General features: G+C 44.5%; 1 protein-coding gene across 3 annotated transcripts in view; it reads right to left on the bottom strand.

Annotated features, from left to right (window-relative positions):
- Positions 1-18707, bottom strand: part of TARS2 (threonyl-tRNA synthetase 2, mitochondrial) — a 1102517-nt gene that overhangs the window by 531233 nt on the left and 552577 nt on the right. For all 3 annotated transcript variants that reach the window (XM_069649728.1, XM_069649729.1, XM_069649730.1), the window contains 2 exons: positions 2475-2592; positions 2023-2087 (listed from right to left, as the gene is read on the bottom strand). In XM_069649728.1, the coding sequence (XP_069505829.1) occupies positions 2023-2087; positions 2475-2592 (183 nt within the window). The remainder of the gene's footprint in view (positions 1-2022; positions 2088-2474; positions 2593-18707) is intronic.

Here is an 18707-nt window from a genome sequence, read left to right as displayed (position 1 = left end):
TGCCACCAGATCTGGTGTCTGCATCACCAGTCGGCTCTTCAAGACAGGGATTTTACTGATTTTGTCATCCCAGCTTCCGCCGCTCCAGTGGGGACCGACATCTAGTCCAAGGATCTCTGTTCTCCCCTCACGGTAAGAATTGTTCACCGCCTGTGAGGGGATCCTTTGATTGCCCGTAACTGCATTTTTTTAGCTTTATTCCCTTCCTATTCTATTACACTTCTCTCCTTCTCTTTGTGCCAGCACTTCCACACAGCCCATGCATTTAATTCCCTTCCCCCTCTTTTTCTCTACCGGGTCCTCAAATTACGCCCTGAAGAAGGTGGCTCTCTGTTCAATCTGCCACTGAAATGCGACAATGCAAGGGTACATAGGTGGTCCTTTTGTCACCACCCTTACTTAATATGAACTTCTGCTCCATCTTTGCCAACCTGTTCACTCTCCACTGCCCGCGTAGGCAGACCCAATGGGGGTTTACTTCCAAGTAGCTGTTGCATTGACATTGGAATGCTCCGTAAATGGAAGTGTAATGGCCTCCAGCCGTATATAAGGAAATGTACTGTTCTTCAAGCAGTCTCCATTTTTAGACGGGCAACTGGACTAAGAAATTGAACTTTGAAATGTCCAAAGTGTAACTTAGCCTTACAACTGCTGAATTGTTTGTTTTGATTTAATTGCAAACAACTGTTTGATTATGCATGGTGCTTGCATTCTGTCCTTTCCCTTTCCACTGTACCTTATGTGACCTCAGGTCACCCACATCGTCTCGACACTGGGTCTTGTCCATTCGACACTGGGCCTTGTCCATTCACCAATCTACACCGTTTCTTTATTCAAGTGTGGTCTATTCATATTGTTGATATAGATCAACATCTCCAGAGTATGATAAATGGATTTGTAGTTCTTTTTTACTTTGCATTGGTCAAGATTTTGTTGTATTGTATGGATCACTCAACACTGTGTTTTTTGTCCACATCTATTATTTTCATTTGGAACAATAATAATTCTCAATTTTTGATATAAATAGAGGCTGTGTCTTTGTGTTATTTGGCATACAACATGTTCAGATTGGTATTTGTTGTTGCTCAAACCCTCTGGTTGAGACCTTATAACTTTGCAACATAACAGCATTCTAGGTATCAACATATAGCAGTATGTTACTCTTTTTGACATACTGCAGTGTGCAAATGACAAGTTTGAAGAGACAGCTCAAGTCTCTTTATACCTCTCTTTTGCACTCCGGAGTGCCAAAATAGTAAACCCTGCCTTTCATGTACGAATGAATGGCAGGCGGCGTTTACAATGATTTATTATGGCATCTGCTGGTGTATTCCATAGCAAATCATTGGTTTTGCGCCAGCATAAAATCTCAAGTTGTTTTGGAAGGCGGAAGGGAAACCGAGGCAGAAACATATGTCCCGTTCCCCCACGCTCCACCTAAAAACAAAGAAAATCCCCTGCAACGTGAATGGACGCATTAAGACTGGTATAACACCAATACGCTTGTCTTTAGCGCTTCCATGTACGCTTTGGGGGCCTCGAAAATGAGCGCCAAAGTATGAAGGCTACAAAAACAGAAAAATGTCCCTCTCTGAGGAAGTCATTCTGTTCATTGTGTGCTATACAGATGCCCTCCTGCACAAGGGAGAATGGGTTGTGACAATCCAGAAAGTGTGGCACAGAAGAACTCGGGGAGATGAAAACAAACAAGAACATTTAGCATGTTTCGATCTCTACATTACTCAATGTTGCTTTCGTTCTGTATTATTTCTCTCAATTTAGTGCATGCATTTAATGGTATTTTCTTTTTTTGTTTCTCGAGTTAGTGTTTGCCTTAACAGGGATAAAGTCACGTATTTGAAGCTGTGAAAACCTTGGATTAAAATGCACAAAACTGGCTCTGTGAAGCAATTTGTAAAGGCCTGCAATCATCCACAAGGGTTCACTAAAATAAATAACTTTTTAAAACTTCCCAGAAGTCTTATAAGCTACTAGTTGCACTTCTGATTCGTATCCACTTACCGGTACACTGTGGTGCTGGAGGCCTTCACCTTCTTTTCAATGATCTGCATTTTAAACTTGTTCCCCTAAAAACAAGGATGACAATGATAGCTTGTTTAGTTGGGGGCAATGCACTTTGCATGTTTGTTGAGTTGTGATTACTGGTCTGTTCTTTATTTCAGGATGTTTTGAACAGTTAGCGTAGAGGAACCATGACTCGTCATCTACAAGACCACAGACAGACCACAGACGCATCAACAGAAGCAGAAAAGAAGGAACAGAGTTCCATGCAAGGAGTCTGTGGCGTCTCATTCTGCAGTGCATAGACCATCTATCCAGGCACACGTAGTATGGGTGTCTGACGAGTGAGGTGCAAGACAACGATTTACTGTAGTTAAGGGAGTGTGAGTGTCTCATAAAAGTTGAACACGGATCAACTACAATCCTCTAAAAGATGCGCTGTATGAGGTCACCTGAAATAATTCCACCAGATCGTCCCGTGCCACTGCTATCCTCTCAAATGCCATTTTCTCTTGCACGATTGACTTGCACAGCTGCTCCAGGTCAGGAAGGTCGCTGCCCAACACAGTGCTAACAAAATAAAGAGGAGTGTTGTTAGTAGCGCATTCACAGCCTGCAATGCATTCAATCCACAGATGCACACCCTACGGAATATGGCCGGCTCAGTGGAGGTCTTCAACCAATGCGTTCTGCCCCTGGTTACACTCATGCTGTCTGAGGAGCTCTCAGGAACAGACGCTACTACACAGACACTACTCCAATACGCTACTCATTTTATGACGTATTCTTTCCGGTCGTATCTTGTCCTTGCACTCGCTGTCATGGGGGACAGGCAAGACTGTGAATAAATGACAAGTAGGAGGGTGAGCTCCTGAGTATGTCTGTGCTGTTAGACTGAGATGCAAAGGTCTTTTGAGAAAACCTCTAAAACCAGAGGAAAGGAACATTCACCTCGTCTAATAACCGGACTAGCTGTCGAATTTGGGTTAATTCTTATATATATTACATGGCTCGCATAGCACCAAGACTGTATAGTGCCCTGGCTTCATAACACAGCTGTCTCATCTTACAATAGTTAAAGCTAACAGAAGACAGATACACATTTGTGCACTAGAGACTAGGCATTAGAAGCTGCTTTCTAAAAGCAATGACATACTCAGAAGACGATCAGGGTAAATATCAAGGACACGGTGTGGTCTCCACGACGAATCATGGATAAACCATGGGTAATCCTGGTTTGTTAAGGATGATAATAAAACTTCGCACCTAACGAACAATAATCGCATGCGGCTCTGCTGCTGTAGCTCATTAAGATGAACAATCTAGGATTGTAAAGTGCTCCATTGCTTCCTAAAGCTTGGTCAGCGCTCAATAAATACCCTAGGTAAAAGTTATACTTTGTTAATTAAAGGATAGTTCCGGGACTTTTTTTTTATTGTCCCTACGGGTCGGCCATGTGTTTGTAAGCATAAATCGGTAGATCGTAGGAAACTTTCCTATGGACCTTACCCGACTTTTCGCCCATTATCGCACTCGAAATCAGCCTCCATTTTGTGATAATCCTATCATTCCGCCGCATCGCCCTGGCTCACCTGCCTTTGTGGCACTAAATCAAATCCCCCGCCCCTGAAACAGACATTATCAAAACATTCATATTCCCCGCCTCTCTCCGTGACGTTACTGTGCTGCGTAGGCAAACGCGCCCAGGCGTCTTCTACGCGACTCCACACAGACCCCGGAAATCAACAAAGATCAGCTCACAATACAGCGCACCACAATTCGGAATATGAAACTGTACTTTGAAATCAAACCGCAAGATTGTAAATGTGGTAAAGTACATTTATTAGACATCAAATGTTTAGAGAATATTCAGCGATTTGCATTTTTATTTGCTCATGTTCCAAAAAGTTCGTATTGAGGAACGCGATGGTCCTTTGCTGTACACAGGGTCTTAGAGCATCTCACAATACAGCGCCACAATTCGGAATGTGAAACCGTGGTTTAAAAGCAAACGGCAAGATTGTACATTTGGCAAAGTACGTTTATTGGACATCAAATGTTTAGAGAATATTCAGCGATTTGCATTTTTCTTTGCTCTCGATCCAAATTAGTTCGTCTTGAGGGAAGCGATGTTCGTGTGCAGTAGACAGGGTGTTGGTTTACGATAAAAATAAGCTCTTCGGTCGCACTGATAATCGCATGGCTGTTCCAACAACGAGGCACTAGGCCACCACAACGGTAGGTATGTTGCATCTAACCGTTAGTACCGCGTAAGGGCATACTTGTACTTGGCGATCGTCCCATAAAATGGTCAGGGTGGTAACGTTGTTCACGCGGAGAAGCAACTGGCGGCTGTAGAAGCCGTCCGCCGGTGTCTGGTACTCGTGACACAGACAGTAGTGAATGATGTACCTAAAAACATAAAAAATGAAATTAGTCTCACCATCAGATCCTTATTAAAATCATAGCGAGGACAGCGCTACTGGGTGTACACAAGTGTTTAAAGGCGTGGCGAGGCAGGGAGGGGGGGGAGTGGAGTACAAGGTAAGTAGCATAAAATAATAAATAAATAGGGCCAGCTGGTGGCAAGTGCAAGGTAAGTGCAGAACAAGTGCTGGGAAGGGGGGGCTGTAGGATACTGAGACAGTCCCCCAGTGCAGGGGTTGACAGGGAGGCAGTGCAGGTGGAGAGTGGAAGGGCCCAGGACCGAGGTCGCAGACAGTGGACCAGTTGTAGCAGGGGAGAGGGAGAGAGAAAGCAGAAGCAAAGAGGAAGGTTTTGAGGTGCTTCAGTAAAAGCAGATGTTTCTCCTCAAGATAGTGCGCGGTAGAAAACAATATGCCACATAGAACGAACAAGTACAACTGAACCCGTCTTTAAAGCCACTGTATAGTAATGAAATTGCGGTATAAACTCATCAAAAGTTACTTACATTATATTTGCATTTTCCATTGTGTCTCTGTGTAGGGCAGACCCGAAACACCACTCCTTTGCCGACGTTACTTCTTCTAATGAACGTGGCTCATCGTTTCGTTTCTGAAATTTTATTCATTATCTTTTCATAGTCTTTCAGGATGGTCCCGGCCTGTCAAGGTCAAATCACAATAGAACCTTATACTGGGTCGTGGGCCGTTCCGCCACCCGAGCAAAACATCAAAGCAGCTGACCTTCACTTTGAGCGAGCACACATTTCTAGTTAGCTGCAGTCAGTGTAAGGGCATCTTGTCTGCGTGCCTTTTTTTTATTGTCCCTATGGGTCGGCCATGTGTTTGTAATACGGAAACATTCTATAATTTTTGTAAAAATGATTTATATTACTGTTTGGTTTAATTGCAATGGGCCTGCAACATGAGGAGACTCGAGAGAACAGACAATCAAATTACAATCATTTAAACCGTGATGTGTATTTCTCAATGAGCTCTGCTTTAGGTGGACATGGAACAGAGGCAATGTTGGGTGGCAATGCAGTTGTCCCCTGCATAGGTTCGTTCACCACTCCATGTATGTGCCTATCGAGGACATCTACGATAAGTCTCTCAATAAACTCATATTGCATATCCTCAAACACTGGTTTGATCACCCATTGTTTACTTCTTTTAGCGAAGGCCTTATTGTAGCGAAGCGTCCCTAAACTTCCGGTCGTCCTACTTTGTTGACGGCCAACATTATGGTTATGTGCCAAGACCGCTAGAAGAGTCCGATTTATCATGCCTTCCATGCCAAAATGCAATCTTTTGGGCCTGTACTTTAGGCACATATTGTGGAACACCTCCAAATCTCCTGTGTGGCAGAATTCCGTGAGTCCCCTCAAATCTCTTGTTATAGTTTTATCAAATACAATCTTTTCAATGGCCTTGTGAGTGGGTGATGAAGGAATCAACCACTTCTTCTTCCGTGCCTCCTCTGTGGACAAATGGCCATGTTCACATTTGTGGAAATGCTCATTTGTCGACCATCGATGTACGTTGCTACAGTGCAACATTACTCACCGCCATTTTTCCAGTAGAATTTCCAACGACCCTTCACATGTTTTTGAGCTCCACCAAAGATGGTTGCTGATTGACTTGGACCACTGTGAAATACCTTGCATATCTTTTTTTTTTCCTGCAGCCGACAATTTTTTATTGATTGTTTTTGCAAGATGCCATACGTCAAATTGGTGATTTATATTTTTGTACTCTTCTCTCATTGTCTTGGCAATTGAAACGTGTCTGTCCGTGGCTATCAGGTCGATCACCATTCCCCGCGATTGTAGTTCTTGCAATGATGCTACAAAGCCAACTTTCTCCATGGCCACTGAGGATGTACTTTGTGACACCTGCACGACCACCGAACTCACAATTTTCTTACTTTCCATGTCCTGAAAGTGGTAGGTGCAGTACTTGGCTGAAAATCCTGGGCTGTCGCACTGTCCATCACCGGCTAGCCTGAAGCGTTTGCCCGCGAATGTACTTTCCATTGACATTTTTTCCATTCTCCAAGCTTCGCTGATGGCTGGAAATAGATAATCGGTTTGGTATTTGTAGAACTGACTTTTCGCAATGAAATGGATTCCCACAAACTGAAAGAAATACTGTAACTTTTTAAAACTTGAACCACTAAAAAGTGCGGCCGCTGCACAAAGTAGATTGCCTGCTGGCAGTTGCCCCAGCATGGGTTGTGCAGACCATGCGAACGGATGATATTGTGTACAGGTGGCATGTATTTTAAGGTTAGTGCCTCGAATTGCACGAGTCACATTAATCAATGGCTCCCCACATACTTCCCCACCAACCCAATGCCCACATTTCATCATCATAATAATATCCATCAAACAGCTATCGAACACAATGAATTTGGCCTCTTTCCTTATACTGTCACTCTGCATCCCAGCTGGTTCGGCCTGTAACGTTGAGGACATGTCACTCGCATGAAAGGTACAATCTCTGATATCGTCTTCCGCTATGCTGAGTGATATTGATGGTGTTTCATTGTCGTCCACTTCATTCTCTTCCATTGCAACATCTGTTCCTTGTCCGGAGATGGGAGAAAAAAACAATGTCTTCAACTTTCGCACGCTCTTATTTTTTGCGGGTGTGGATTCTGTGAATTTATCTCCAACTGCATCCGAACTACCAGGAGGACATTCACTATCAATGGCTGGTGGTGGTATAGCTCCGTTGTCAATCACTTCATATTCTTCCCATTGGCACGATGCATCTCCAGTCTCAAGTCCCTGCCAAAAGGTTTGACAAGCAACATCTCTCGTTCGCTTCACTGTCTGTGTAGATCTAGTTCTTACACCCACTCGCAACTAGAGGACAGATTAGAAAAGGGATGTTCAGTTTAAACACAACTTACAGTATTGAACTATTGACAGTGAAAGACAACATAATATAGTGAACAGGACACTAACCTTCTTTTGCTTTCTTTTCTTTGAAACTTTCTTGCCTCGAACTTCAACATCTGGACGCTGTTGCTCCGACTCGTGTGTGCATGTCTCCACTTCCTCTCGCGCTGCAACGACTATATTTTCATGATAAGCACATCCATCACTCACTGAGGCTCCATCGACTCCCTGAAACATAGAACTTTCATTAGTATGTATAATAATATTGAAAACACAAAATGTACTTGGGGACCAATACCCATACGTACATCTCAATAGCAAAACACGAATGAACGCATTGTGTAGAACATTCAAACGACAATAGTTCACGCATTGTTGATCTAGTTAGATTGAACTGTCAAGATCCATACCTCGGGCTCCGCATAGACTTCCATTGATGATATTATTGAAGATGACGCTTCAGCAACTCCCTGAAACACAGTAATTGCATTAGTATGGTTTTCTATTTTGTTTAAAAGAACATAAACTTTCTGCAGGCGTCAACGGCTCATCTAAATAGACCTGCACAAATGATCAGTTGTCTAAAATAAATAATGGATATCTAAATATGATTCGATTTGCTCCATCGTTGGAAGTGTCACCACCCAGAGATCTGCATCAACTACTAGGGGTGATGTTCTTGTTGAAGAAGCTCCGTCAGCTCCCTGAAACATAGTACTTGCGTTAATAAAGAAGGAAGTATAGCGGATGTAATCACGTCATTTGATCTCGCATGATTGATCTGTCAGTATCCATACCTCGAAATGCATAAGAACATCAAGGGACGCTGTAACTGCGGTGCACACTTCTGCAAGCTGTTGCGCCGACCCGTAACTGCATGCTCCCCCTTCTTCTTGGACTAATGCTCCATCGACTCCCTGAAACATAGGACTTTCATTAGTAATGAACACAATATTGAAAAAAGAAGACACATAGGAGGGCGACGACAGAAGGACATACCAATGGCTAAAAACGAAAGAAACATTGTGTGTAACAATCACGCTACAAGAATGCAAGATCTGATGATCTCCATCGATGGAACTGTCCGGAAACGTACCTCGAGCATCTGAGTGACATCTACGGTTGTCGTCAATGCGTTGGACTCCTCAGCATCTCCCTGAAAGACAGTACTTGCATTATTTTGGATCAATTAAAACTATTGATTTACATGCCTAAAACAAGTCAGTGTCAGAATAGCTAAGTAAGATTACCCGATAGGCGCTTGAAGTGGCTGATGACTGCAATAACGACACGGATGGAGAATCTTCCGCCTTCATATTGAGTGGATACATAAATGGGGAAATTATTGTTAGCTAATGCTACACACTACCGCAAGGCCGAGAGACAAATACGTAAACTTGACTCACCAGTGGAGGGATGTGGACGAATAGAGTGGGAATAGCGGTTGAGAGCAATTTTCGCCTCGCTCGCGGTGTTTTCTTCTTTATTAGCAATGATGTGGAGTACATGTTTGGGCTAAAGTGCCTGCTGCAGATGCGGTATCGATCACCCCTCTTGTCCGCAAAGACTTCTAGGACTCTACTTTCTATCTCAGAGGCTGGATATCCGCAATATCGGACCCATTCTCTTATCTGATCTATTGTCTTAGGGAAAACATGCATTATAGTACCTTCAGATTTGTTATGAGTCTTCGAAGGGCAACCGCCAATGGAACAGGCAGGCATTATGGAAAGTTCTGAAAAGTAAAGATCAACAATTCTCTATGAATACCAATGTGTTAAAACATTAAATGACGCATAAAAGGTTCAATGCAAGGTCCGTTTTGGTTCTTGGAACTATACACGTTATTCACATGCGGATAAGTATTTCAATAACTTTCAAAAAATAGAAAAAGTAATTTGACTAAACTCTGAACATGTGACTAGTTCCTTGCATGTACTGTCGTGAACGAAAAGAAAACATGGATGCAATTTGATGACTACTAGCAAATAGATATAAATTAAAAAATTGGACGCAAAATGATTCTGGTACATGGACTTACCTTGACGAACAAACAGTTAGATGCAGGGATCAGAGTAGTTTCTTGTCGTAGAACAGGGAGCAGTTCACAGGTTGCAAACTGACGAGTTTGCTCAAAGTGGTCACGGAAGTTCACAGAGACGAAGAGCAGATAACCAGCACCTTCACGGGTTGACTAGCAAAGCGCAAAGAAGTTCTCATTAGAAATATGAAGTGGGTTATAAAGAATTCGAAACAGGGGTGTGTTTGTGAATGAATGACGTGTATATGTCGTGGCATTATGCGGATTGCAGGGGGGCGTCCAGCGTGAGGGGGGATGCTTGGCAGGAGACACGGGGTCTGGAGGTAGACATGGGAACAACAACCCATGCTCTATAGACCACTTTGAAGTGTACATGGTCTTTGGCACCTCTTGGCCTTTATCGCTCCCTGACAGCTCCACTTGCCAGCAGCGCAAGTACCCTGGTGCGAACTGCCTTTGATAGGGCGGGGGGGGGGTGGATCGGGGCGGTGGTCGTGCAGACAAGACACAGGAAGACTCGTGAATGGAGACACACTTATGTGGATTGCAGGGGGGCGTCCAGCGTGAGGGGGGATGCTTGGCAGGAGACACGGGGTCTGGAGGTAGACATGGGAACAACAACCCATGCTCTATAGACCACTTTGAAGTGTACATGGTCTTTGGCACCTCTTGGCCTTTATCGCTCCCTGACAGCTCCACTTGCCAGCAGCGCAAGTACCCTGGTGCGAACTGCCTTTGATAGGGCGGGGGGGGTGGATCGGGGCGGTGGTCGTGCAGACAAGACACAGGAAGACTCGTGAATGGAGACACACTTATGTGGATTGCAGGGGGGCGTCCAGCGTGAGGGGGGATGCTTGGCAGGAGACACGGGGTCTGGAGGTAGACATGGGAACAACAACCCATGCTCTATAGACCACTTTGAAGTGTACATGGTCTTTGGCACCTCTTGGCCTTTATCGCTCCCTGACAGCTCCACTTGCCAGCAGCGCAAGTACCCTGGTGCGAACTGCCTTTGATAGGGCGGGGGGGGGTGGATCGGGGCGGTGGTCGTGCAGACAAGACCCGTTTGCCGCAGGGCCTCACCAAGGAGAGGCCATCTAACTGAATGTAAGAGGATGGCTGCAGGATCTACTACATGGAAGGCAGGGGGGTGAGTTTATAAATACCTCACCCTCCCAGGAGAATATACACTAGATTCATTTAAAAAATCAAAACAACCATTGTTAAAATATATGTTGGGCTTTATTTTAGATTTTAGTTAAACATAAATAATAAACATTACACATTGTAAAGTTGAGGTTGCAGCACATCGAGGGAAAATCCGCGGTATTGTCCACTGTCACTGGGGAAATGTTGTCTAATGGCAAGTACCGCACAGGCAGGTATTACTCTCCGAACGCGGTGTCCGAGCCTCCCGTGAAGCCACCAAGTGAAGCAACGATAGGCCACCAGCCTGTACCACCTGTGAAAAAAAAAGATGCAAACTGTATTAAACTGACCAAACTTTCTTATCAATGTCGATTCAGGTAACACATGTCATTTTTCTTAGAAAAAAATTATATCTAGAAAATGCACTATATGGAACCAATTTACATGCGTTCGAATGATATGTAAATGTAATTTTATATGTGGGAGACGACCATGAAATAGTGGTGGCATCACTGACATCACAAACAGAGTATACTTACTCGTTACTCGGATTACGCGGACGAACAGTGCCACGAAGTTCGTGCATAAGCACCATCATCATCCTCAACACTGTCCGTGAGAGGCAGGCTTCCCTGAACTCTGGCAGCTCGGTGATGCATTGCGGACTTTGCTCGCCTTCCTGCAGACTTTGCTCGCTTTCCGAAATGTAGGCCAAGCACCCGGAATTTTCACGGCAGCAGCAGTTCTCCTCCTCAGTTGGCATTAGCTTGCACCGATTGCACGTGCACCAGGTGGAGACGCCGTCCATGCGACATGGTCCAGGCTCTTCATCCGTTGACTGGTCCTCCCAACTGCCGTCCGAATCCCCATCGTTTTCGCGTGCTTGCCTTTCCAGTAGTTCTTCCTCGGTGTACTCTGGCTCGTACATATACGGCATTATTGTAGCCATTGTGTGGTAAAGAAAGTAAGATAATTTATAGCGGTGGTACTGGTATCTGTTCACACGGGCTACAATCAACGAAGGTAGCTGACCAGAGCACAGAAACGAGTCACAGAATACTCAAAGTAACACACAGAGAGGAATGGAATCGAAAATCTGCTGCTGTGTGTTGTGAAACGGTCTGTTTATACTTATTGGGGAAAGAGGCGTCCTGCCATTTCCATGGCAACACGTCAATAGCTGAGGCGCAGCGATTGTTGACACGAGACGTGCTTGAAATGGGCAGTACGCGTCTGCTGATGTCAGGCTCAGGGGCGGGGGATTTGATTTAGTGCCGCAAAGGCAGGTGAGCCAGGGCGATGCGGCGGAATGATAGGATTATCACAAAATGGAGGCTGATTTCGAGTGCGATAATGGGCGAAAAGTCGGGTAAGGTCCATAGGAAAGTTTCCTACGATCTACCGATTTATGCTTACAAACACATGGCCGACCCGTAGGGACAATAAAAAAAAAGTCCCGGAACTATCCTTTAAGGCTGCTTTATTAGGCCCCAGCCCTGCCAAGTCTTGCCCTCAGTCTACACCTACCACCAGGTAGGAGACTACGCCATTGCTGCCGCATATTGTTTTGTTCCACCACATTGCATGTTTTCCCACAGTGCTGCTGGGTTTGGTCTGCCTTTTGAATCTCGCTGTTTTGTTCCACCCCCTTGCATTTCTCCCCACAGTGCTTCTGGGCTGGGTCTGCATTTGGAATCTCACTGTTTTGTTCCACCACATTTCATGTTCTTCCCACAGTGCTTCTGGGTTAGGTCTGCATTTTGAATCTCACTGTTTTGTTCCACCACATTGCATGTTCTTCCCACAGTGCTTCTGGGTTAGGTCTGCATTTTGAATCTCACTGTTTTGTTCCAGCACATTGCATGTTCTTCCCACAGTGCTTCTGGGTTAGGTCTGCATTTTTAATCTCGCTTTTGTTTTGTTCCACCACATTGCATGTTCTTCCCACAGTGCTTCTGGGTTAGGTCTGCATTTTGAATCTCACTGTTTTGTTCCACCACATTGCATGTTCTTCCCACTGTGCTTCTGGATAAGATCTGCCTTTTGAATCTCGCTGTTTTGTTCCACCACCTTGCATTTCTCCCTACGGTGCTTCTGGGTTGGGTCTGCATTTTTAATCTCGCTTTTGTTTTGTTTCACCACATTGCATGTTTTCCCACAGTGCTGCTGGGTTGGGTCTGCATTTTGAATCTCGCTGTTTTTTGTTCCACTACCTTGCATTTCTCCACACCGTGCTTCTGGTTTGGGTCTGCATTTTGAATCTCGCTGTTTTGTTCCACTACCTTGCATTTCTCCCCACAGTGCTTCTGGTTTGGGTCTGCATTTTGAAACTCGCTGTTTAGTTCCACCACATTGCATTTTCTTCACACAGTGCATCTAGGTGGGTTTGCATTTTGAATCTCGCTGTTGTGTTGTTCCACCACATCGCATTTTCTTCCCACAATGCTTCGAAGTTGGGTTTGCATTTTTGAATCCCGCTCTTTTGTTCAACCACATTGCATGTTCTTCCAACAGTGCTTTTGGTTGGGTTTGCATTTTTTAATCCAGCTGTTTTGCTTCCCAATTGTATTTTGCTACTGTTCTCCACTGCCTTTCTTGCATACTATGAAACATAACTGCATCCTGCACAGGCACGGCACACTTACCTGCATACCTCTCAATAAACACTACTCGATTACACACAACCAAAACACACACCACCTCATCCAATAGAATACAGCGGAGACCCATGCAAAATTCAGACCAGCCATTCATATAATCTGGCCGTTCTGACAATTCCACTCCACTGAAAATGTGTCATGGCACGCATTCTCTCACCCGATAACCATGGGTTGCTGCTAGAGACCTAGCCACTCCCTACCCACAAAGGTGGCTAAAAACGCACACACATTTTAGAAATAATTTCTTCATCTCTGACTACGGTCTTCCGAAAGGTGTTCAACCACACAGCGCTTTGAGGCCATACCAATGGCAGTAGGCGCTATGCAAGTGACACAACATAACTTGTAACAAAACTAACAAAAAATGTAACAACCACAGTAAAGTACTTAATAATTGTACAGTAAAATGTGTAGGTCTCAAAGGTCACACCCTTCAGTAGTCCCAAACTGTGGTGTATCCTTTAAAACATATGAGGGGGGTAGGAGATCTTTATGGCACAAACTTTTAACCCGGGGATGTCCTTGAAAGTAATATGGGAAGAAGGATTTTACTAAGTGTTATATTTAGGGCAACACAATACCCATCCATAGGATACAGAACTTCTTCCTTATATTCCAGTCTCACTCATGGGTAAACGTGGCAGAACAGTCAAACATTCACTTTGATTGAGGGAGCCGGGTGGTTAAATGATCCTTTTAACGGTTATACTCTCAGCAGGCACAGGATACATGGGACGAGGAAGCATAAAAGCACTAATTAATTAATTGTTTTTTATAACGCACCTAATAGCGTACCGGAGTTCGGTTTCTAAGCGTGGATCCAGGATTCGAAGCTATGTTGCTCTGCGTGGTCTTGCTTCCAAGATCAGCGCATTGCCCCTGTGTCATCCTGCTGTGCTACTTAGCCAAAAGCAATTAGCCTTACTCTACTTTATATTATAGGGTTCCAGCTACTCTTTGTAGATGAAGACGAGGGAGATCATCCATCAAGACCTGTCAGAAGATTTGCAAATTATCCCCCCATATTCCCTGCCTTGTCATTCACTCAAGAGCGCCAACATCGGAAAAAACATGGAGTGATCACAAGCAGGCTACTTGCACAATATCACTCACATATAACACCTCATTCAAAGGTAGCATGCAACAGTAAAACACAACACACAATAAGGGTTTGTCGACACAATATACTATTTAAAAGATACTCTTTCTATAATGAGGCAGTAGCAGGGAGAAAAACGCATTAAGAGGAAAAGTAACTGTTTCGGTTCAGTGTTTAGAGCAGTGACTTCTGCAGAAGTCACTCAAATGTTCAAAGTTTCAGTTCTTGAGTTCAAAAACAAGTATGAGAGTGGGATTTCAAGCTGTAGCTAAACCTAATGTTATTCAAGGGTGAAAGGTTTTGCGTTTATAGGAAAGCAGAGCCATCAAATTGAGCGTTGTCACAAGTCGCAGTAAGGAACAGCTTGCATTCTATGTTAAACAACGGACCAAAGCAACAGAAAAGTCTAGCGATAATGAAGTCAGCAAACTATCAAACTATGCAGGGACAGCACAAGTCACAAGCCAACAAAAGAGGTGGTTGTAATGCGGGTGGATACCACCAAACAGGGAGGGGCTCCCAGGGGCCCTGGACATTGATAGGCTAAATCGTGCTAACTGAAGCAGTGGTGCGAGAAGCTAACCCGTTAGCTAAGATCACAATTTTAGCAACCAGATGATGCAGCTGTAGGTTGCAGATCCTACCCACTACCAGTCCTTAAGAGTAGTCGGTGCTACAGCCATAAGATTACCCACGCAGGGTCCAGCAGGTACAATTTCAGGGAGCAAAAGATCCAGTGGCTGAGTAACCCAGCCTGTCCATCCAGGTCAAGGGACCCGCTGGTCACTTGGTTCCACAGACTACAGCAGCACTTTGCCATAAGACTGAAGAGTTTCCTGCAATTGTCACAGCACCTCCGTCATCTTACTGGGGGAGAGGAGTTGTAACTGCTTTTGACATAGAAATGGTGCAGAAACTCCTATATTACAGCAGATATTACAGGAAGTGACCCCAGAGGAACATTCATAGGGGCAAAGCACCTCCTTGGCCGTTTTTCCTCAATAACACTTCACTTTCCACCAAAACTAAAAAGTGATGGATGGAAAGTTTTAAAAGACACATACCCACTGCTCTGTGCCAAATGTTATTAAATAATTAATGTTGCCCCCTTTAACCATTACACAAAGGGATTAGACATCTGCAACCAGTATTGGTCATGTCATGAACGGGCGAAGTCCTGTCAGTCCCAGTGGAGGCACTTGAGAAGACTGTCTGCAGGCGAAGGCACTAAAGAAATGCACCAGCAAAATAGTCAGAGGAGTCTAAAGACCCCAAAGGTATGGGCAAGGCTGCTGAAAGCTGAACAGACGTTCCAGGAGACAAGGGCGCATAGGTGGGTTTAATGCCAATAAAGAAAAGTTTTAAAAAAAAGAAAACAGGTTTTCTTCAGGTTGCAGTTCTGGTTCCAGGTATAATCACTGCACACCCAGCCTCTAGCGATAGAAGGATGGGTGCAGTGATGCAGGCAAGGTCAGAGTACACACAGACTATGACCCTCGCATCGGTGGCTAAAGCATCAGCATATTAGCTCAATTCTGACCATTCGGGTCAGGCCAGTGAGTGCTCCAGTTGGGGCTCAATGTATCAGGCGAAGATAAACAAGACTCCTCTGTACAAGGATAGCTGCAGGAGTGTCTTGCCTGCTGAATAATGTGATGGAGCAGTGTGGAAGGGCAGTTAGCAGCAACGCAGCCTAGTTTTCAGTAGAGCAGAAGGGGCTGTGAACTCTGTTACAGTGATATATATGGTAGAGGAGCTTCTAGGCGGGCACAAATGGCTTTAGCGGCGGAGGACTTGACGGTCCCCATCGGGTCATAGGAAGTGAGAGTCTGAAATGGGATCCCTCAGTTCAGAGAGGCGTAGAGCTTTACCTACACGAGGATTAGGAGTGAACACCAGAGTTTCAAACAAGGATCTGCAGCAGCTCGTTTCTTCAGATACTCTAAAGTTGTTCCAGATAGAAAGCTGGTTTTGGGTATCTACAAATATATAGACAAAGAGCCGGAGGTAACTCTATGCATCCAATCACATTACACGCCCCTTTCAAACATTTGACTGCCTTCCAACCTGGGAAAGCTATTTCCACTCCTGGGGATGGGGATGAGGTGTTTGGCAGGCACTCACTGTTAGGAAATGTTGCTTAGACACCACTTGTATATCCCAGATAATATGCTCGTTTTACGGGATGTTTAATTTGAGTTCCTGATTCTCCAAGTGATTGGATGGCCAGAGCAGGCGAGGTAACACTTCAGAAGATAAGAACTGGTTTAAGTACTTTTAATTATAATGTCCACACATTACATCTGTAAAAATATATTCTTTCTACTAAATTGTGCTTAAGAACGGGTTACAAAAAAGTACACAGTAAAGTAACTTTTCAGATTATTGCTAAAAATACAGTAAGCGGTCTCTCAGAATCTTCTAGTGTCTCAGATGTGCAGCTGGACTTTTCCGAAGATACACAGGCCTTTAGAAACACAATTACCCCAACGTCCCAATGTGAAGACAATTTTATCTATAGAGGTAAGTAAGGGGTCTGCACAGAGGGCCCTAAAAGCAGTTCGGAAGACCCCTACAGTGTTCAAACGACTCAGCAAGACTGCTTCTGTGGAGTTCCGCAAGAGTCCAACTCACCAGTGCCTAGGATGGGAAGTTACAAAGGTAAGTGACGATGTCAACAGCAGTGAAGGTCACAGTTCAGTTCTGGATGTGTTAGTTCAGCACTGAGGCCCTACAGCTACGGACAAATGAAACAGAAGTCTACAGGTGAGCCACTGGACCCCCAACTGAGCTACAGAAGAAGAAATTAAGATAGAGTTGTCCCAGGGGATGTCCAGCCCCCACAGGGGGCGCTAGAGGGACAGCCTGCATAGGGGGTCGCCCTTCCGGCCACCCACTTCTGGGGCACTCCCACCTCGCCCCCCCCTTGGGAGAAAGGGGCGTCCCTGGGCCAAGCCACATCCAGCTGGACTCCGGGGGCATTTATAAGGAGGGGGGACTGCACAGCCCAGCCCTGTTTGCAGCCCCCGCGCCTGGGATTCCCTGTTGTGTGGCAAGTATGGCTTTGGGGCCTGCACCGGCGCACTCTGCAAAGGGGCGAGATTGGGTTTTGAACGTGCCTTAGTGTGGTTGTCCAGTTGCCGCACCAGACACGTTTTTATGGGAGGGAAAAAGGGGCACTTGCCCAGGGCCCCACCTTGGAGGGGGGCCCCCACAAGGTTGCCTGATCTGAAGAAGTATGATTCCATTGTTCACCAGTCTTAAATAGCACACATCAGGATATTTTATGGGGTGCTGCTGAGGCTCTAAACCCATTGCAGTTGTGTTTTGACAAGTACATTCTGCACCGATCAATTAATCATGTATTGCTTTCTGTGTTCACTGTGCTATACATAGTCTGTGTGTTCCTTACGGCACAACTCTGTAGCATTCTTTCCTTCCTGTGGGAATTATGTTGATCATGTGCAATAGGCAACAGTGAAATGCATATTGATAAATTTAGTGCAACAATGGTTCAGAAGTTAGCTCAGTGTGTGAAGCACCGATTGCAGAAATATTTATTCATGTGCAAAATTAGAATATCACATTCCAGCAAGGCTGGATGAGCCTTTCCTATGTCTGATATTTGTAAACCTGCCTGCATATGTACTTGGTTTTTGCAGATCATCATATGCTATTATCAGCAATATACTTGCACCAGATAGGGGTGGCTATAAAAACGAACATATCATCCTTATGGTGAAGGTCTAGAAATTGGTTTGTTCAGATGGGGTGTTGTAAAACCTGGGCAATCGCCCCCAACAATTGCATAAACTGTTAGTCCAAGAGATGAATAAGTATCCAAATTCAAGACTATGGAACAAAAGCGTTCATGCTTGTATCCTGATTTGCCAGCAGACAATACAGTGATCCTGGTGAAATCATCTAATGTATCTTACATTACTGTACTGTCTTCTGTGAGGTTTCCCTTCTTCCATGCTGCTGGTATCGGTCAGCCCATTACTTGATATTTCTTCTTATGTAGGCCATTTGGGTGGAAGGGTTGGTAGACAGAAGATAGCGGATCAAATGTTGCAGGCCTCACGCAAGCATATGTTAAGGTCTGCTTGTTTGACACAAAAAAACAGTTTGCTTTTTGGTAAAAGTCAAAGGTTTTTAGGCACGTTTATAAATTAAAATGTTACAAGCCATTGTTTTGGAAGTATTTAAAGCTTTAAAATACAAAAGACAAACCCAGATTAAATGTGTTAAATCACATGATTGGTATGCTATTACTTATATATTTTCCTTGATGATGGAGAGCATGAAGCTAGAACCATTCCCATTTTGCATAATACCCTTCTATAATATTTTGTTTAAAAATGGTAATGTTTGGTAATGTGATTTGTGTACTTTCCAAGTCTGTTT

The sequence above is a fragment of the Ambystoma mexicanum genome, chromosome 1p, assembly GCF_040938575.1.
Source record: "Ambystoma mexicanum isolate Mex_15411 chromosome 1p, UKY_AmexF1_1, whole genome shotgun sequence".
NCBI lineage: Eukaryota > Metazoa > Chordata > Amphibia > Caudata > Ambystomatidae > Ambystoma > Ambystoma mexicanum.
This window is presented reverse-complemented; position numbering and strand designations above follow the sequence as displayed.